Source organism: Eucalyptus grandis, chromosome 9 (assembly GCF_016545825.1).
Source record: "Eucalyptus grandis isolate ANBG69807.140 chromosome 9, ASM1654582v1, whole genome shotgun sequence".
NCBI lineage: Eukaryota > Viridiplantae > Streptophyta > Magnoliopsida > Myrtales > Myrtaceae > Eucalyptus > Eucalyptus grandis.
The window spans coordinates 9,221,018-9,225,726 of NC_052620.1; the positions used below are offsets into that span (position 1 = coordinate 9,221,018).

General features: G+C 39.7%; 1 protein-coding gene across 1 annotated transcript; it reads left to right on the forward strand.

Moving 5' to 3' along the window:
* The first annotated feature begins 677 nt into the window (after positions 1-677).
* Positions 678-3,381, forward strand: LOC104420235 (B3 domain-containing transcription factor VRN1-like). The gene is made up of 4 exons (XM_039302688.1): positions 678-982; positions 1,978-2,398; positions 2,547-2,710; positions 2,927-3,381. The coding sequence occupies exons 1-4, from the start codon at positions 887-889 to the stop codon at positions 3,176-3,178; spliced, it is 933 nt and encodes a 310-aa protein (XP_039158622.1). The 5' UTR covers positions 678-886; the 3' UTR covers positions 3,179-3,381.
* The last annotated feature ends 1,328 nt before the right edge of the window (positions 3,382-4,709 follow it).

A 4,709-nucleotide genomic window follows, 5' to 3' on the forward strand; every position in this document is an offset into this window, starting at 1 on the left:
AAACTAAACCTAGGAATGGCTTCCACCCGTCTCCCATTTGCAGACTATTCTTCCTCTCACCGAGAGCCCAATGCAAAGGAAAAGATATCACCCGGATGATTGAGTTCAGTTCACATTCACAATTTGAATGAATGAGCAAGACTCTCTAACACAAATTAGAGGTGATTGGTTACAAGGTGAGTAATTTTTACGAGGAAACTAGAAACTACCTTCTTAAAACCACTTCCAAATTTTAGAATCCAATTTTTTAGAACCTGAAATTTATTGTGTTGTCTTGAAACCAATCCTAAAACCTATTCTGTTTTGCCAGCTATTTTTCTTTTATACCTTTTGTTGGTTTCATTTTTTACAGCGAAATAATATGAGCAACACAAAAATTTCTAAGTAAAAGATGAACGGGGCAAGCGAGCGAAGGTGAATCTAAACAAGCGAGGGTTATGAGGCTCGAATGAGTGATGGTGAGCGACCGAGGTTGAGGGTGAGTTGCAAGCGAAAGAGAGAGAAGTGAAGTTTCCGAGTGAGGTTGGAGAGAAATGGAGAAAAAGAGAAATAAAAAAGAAAAAGAAAAAAAGATGCCAAGAGAAACTAGGCTTCATAGGCTTTATGTAACTGATTTCAAATTCAATCCGGTATCCAGATGCTTCTTTACTCAAAATCGGGAATCGGACCGCTCGGAACCGATTGTTTTTCAAGCAATCTGATATAGGTCTCGAGTAGTTGCATAGCCCTGTACGAACTGTTTTAATGCGGCATACAAACTGCTTTAATGCAGCGGTTTGGTTGCTCTGACCCATTAAAACGCTAATAATAGAGGGGAGGACAGGACTCTTGAAGCTGGTGAGGCAAAGGCCAATACAGGACCTTGAAAGGAGGTTCTTTCAAGACGATGACTTCGCGTCGTCCGAAGGGTTTTGAACAGCCCAAGTCTCCTCATTTTTTCAAGATCATACTCTCCCCCGATACCCTTCTGAGCGGAAAGCTTGTGAGCATGCCCTCTCTCTCTCCCCTACTGATTCTTGATTTTCATTTTTATTGTTCTTTGCCCGCTAGCTGCTCGATTTCTTTCTTCAATGGGACCTTTCTGGCTAATTGTGTGACTGAGTTGACAGTTGTATGTGACCAAGCGAGCAAAATATATTCATGCAAGGTTTTTTTCTTTGGGTGGAAATGCAAGGTGTTTCACTTGCAGGAATATTGTTCTGTTCTTCAGTGTGTAGTCTCTGAACTAGTCCTTGGATCGAAGCCCGCATGACTTTGACCCATTAGAATGTGTTCCTGGATTTGTTTTCCTTTTTCCTAATTATCTTGAATCTTGCTCAGGAAATGACATTAATTTACCAGAACCAATGTTCAACTGAGAAGAATTTTCTTGTGAAGGAGAATAGAATTCATGCTATTGCTTGCTTATATGCAAATCATATACTGAAGCATCTTCTATGTGGTTGTGAATTTGAGCAAAAATGTAGGACTGGAATATGGAGGTATCTTGGTATTTCTTTCTAATTCCTTTTCCCCCTAGAATAATACTGGTATGCAAGCCTTTCGTGCAATTTATTCCCCAGATGCAGGCAATCCAAGTTACTCTAATTGGATAATGTAGGTACTTCTTATCACAATCTAATTCCCTGGAGTTACGCTGAGAATTACTGAACACGGTAATTGTATTTGCATGTCTGATACGAAAAGTTGCTAATGGAGTTGTAGATATTTTTGCGGGGAGCCCGAAAAGAAGTTTTAAAACTTACTGGTTCACTACCTGAATCCCAAAATTTCTGGTGAGAATGTTGACTAATTTGTGGTTCACTATACTATGGACTCACTTGATCACAATTCCTTATCGTTGAAGTATGTGCATGTGCTTTCGCTATGTTATGGAGTCTCCATGCTTTGGACAAGAACCTTAAGATCTTAAATTCGAGTGAAAAAAAAATGATTTAACTATATATTGAATCTGCTTTTCTTTCTTTTTCTCAATAGGAGATACCAAAGAGGTTTCTGCAGAGACATGGTAGTGACCTCGCTGGCTCAGTGTTTCTCAAGGTTCCAAGAGGTACAATACTTTGGCCAGTGGAGATGGAGTGGAGTGATGGCATGGCTCGGCTTGGCCTAGGCTGGCAGAAGTTCACAGACTATTACTCCATTGGTTTTGGCCAATTACTAGTTTTCAGATACGAACCAAGCTCCATCTTTCATGTTGTGATCTTTGACACGAGCGCTTCAGAGATTGAATATCCTACGGATCCTGTGATCATGGACAAATCAGAACCGGAATGTGAATTTATTCTGCTCAAGAAGGAAGAAACTGATAATATCTCAGCCAAAATCTCAGAGGATTGTCGGCCTAGCCCAAAATTTAGGAAAAAATCAAAGTCAGCATTGGCTTCTAAGGTGAACTCTGGTATGGGTAGTGAAAATGATGATTATTCCTATGAACACCAATTTCCCAATAACATTTGAGTCAGTTCATTGACTCATATCCTTTCTGATGTATCATCTAATTTTGGATTTTAAGATGAAATATTTTTCTTTTTATTAATTATGTACAGGCATGATCAGAAATTCTGCAAGCAGAGCAAGCCCTGCTACACCGGTTGCTCGTACATGTAATGTGCCATGTCCTGCTGCTCTTGAAATGGCACGAGATTTCAAATCGAAGCATCCCATGTTCATACTCGTGGTGTACCCTAGTTATATTAAAGGTTCCACTCCGGTGAGATTCTTGGTGACCTAGTTTCATCATTGGCATCTCCATAACTCTGAGATGGCATAGTTTCCTTAGTTCACGAAAACCTTGGAGTGTAGATGTTTTGGATTATTATTTTTCCCCATCCTCCTACTTAGAATGTTTATGCCTTGACATGATCATGGAAACAGATTACTTTGAGAAGGCTAATATCAAATATTGGTTTATAAAACATTTACGCAGAGTGTATCATCCAAATTTATGCGGACACATATCAAGAGAAGCGTGCAGGTCGTGACACTTAAGCACAACAAGGATTCATGGCCGGTGAAGTTAATCAAGCCTCCGGGGGACCATGGAAAGTTATCTCAAGGTTGGTTTGCGTTTGCAAGAGCAACTTCTCTGTGTGAAGGGGACGTTTGTGTGTTCGAACTAACTAAGCTGAGTCCCACTGTGCTTGAAGTGTCAATCTTCAAGAATTCTGATTACACTTAGGAGTGGTTTACTGCCACCATTACGCTTGGCATCATTTTAGAGAATGATATCCGTAGTGTTATCAGCTAGACATACAACGTTACCAAGTTTTTCTTTCTTGTTTTTAGTGTCTTTTTGATGACAGATGGATCTGTAAATTGAAATGTCCCGAGAACTGAGCTTTAGCGATGGTGAATGAAAGTGGTTGTAAAATTTTCTAGTTACTCTTATCTTCTTTAGTTGTTTCTTGTTTTTCTCCTAAGTTTGATCATACCTAAAATACAAAAATACAATATAGTGCTTTAGGGATACAACCCTCATATCATATAAAACCTTGTATTGAAAATTACAAACTTTTCTCAAACTTTTATATTTTGATTGCAAACTTTTCTCCATTCATCACTTTACAAATGCCTTGATATGACTAACGGACCTATGACATCAATTAGTTAAGCATAATCTATACTAATCCTTTTCTCATTTTCTAGTAATTGAATTTGAAGGCCTTCATCAGGGCATACCGAAGAGGTTTTCTGCAAAAGCATGGTAATGACCTCTCGAGCTTAGTGTTTCTTAAGGTTCCAGATGGTAAAATCTGGCCAGTACGGTTAGAATAGAGTGATGGCAGGCTTTTGGTTGGGAAAGGATGACAAAAGTTCGTAGATTATTACTGTGTTGTTCTTGGCCAATTGATGCTCTTCAGATACGAACAGAACTCCACCTTCCAAGCTGTAATTTTTTATACGAGTTCATCAGAGATTGAATATCCCAGAAATCCCATTACGGGTGAAAAATCAAAAGCTGAATGCGAATTCTACTGTCCAGGAAGGAAGAAACTGATGATATCTCGGTTAAAATCTTGGAAGATTGTTGGCTAAGCCGAGTCATGAGTGAAAAACCGAAATGGGCTTCTAGGAAGGCGAGTTCTGCTCTGGTTGGTGAAGGTACTAACAATTCCCAAGAACACATAATATTTACGCGCTCTCGATCAGGAGGCAGAGAGTTCTCACGTTCAAAGAAGAACAAACCTCTGATTTGTTCTTTAAAAAACTGTAAAGGTAGTGACTGTCATCAAGAATTATCAGTTTCATTCACGTCATTTTCTTCACTCGAGTTCTATTTTTGCAACCTTCCGAAATTCTACTTCTTGCCTTCTTTGTTCTTTGGTTCTACTACAATGTCCTCAAGAAGAGATTTTGTAATTGAAAGGCGGATGTGCTGAGCTCTTATCGGTCAATTCATGTGCTCATTCATCTATGAATTGTGGTACTGGTATACAGTCTGTAATTTTAGGATATGATGGATGTTCACCTTTCACTTGACCCAGCGAGACCTGCCTTGGGGTCTCGCTACCCAGGCAATTGGTGGCCTAGGTTCACACAACCCTTTGTCTCACTTAGGCTAGATTCTCATTCGCATGTTGTCGAGCACTAGACAGACCTTATAGATGCCGCCTTTGCCATTGCCACCTCTCACTCTCTCTCTCTCTCATTTACTTGTTGTCGAGCACTAGACGGACCTTATTGATGCCACCTTTGCCGTTGCCACCTCT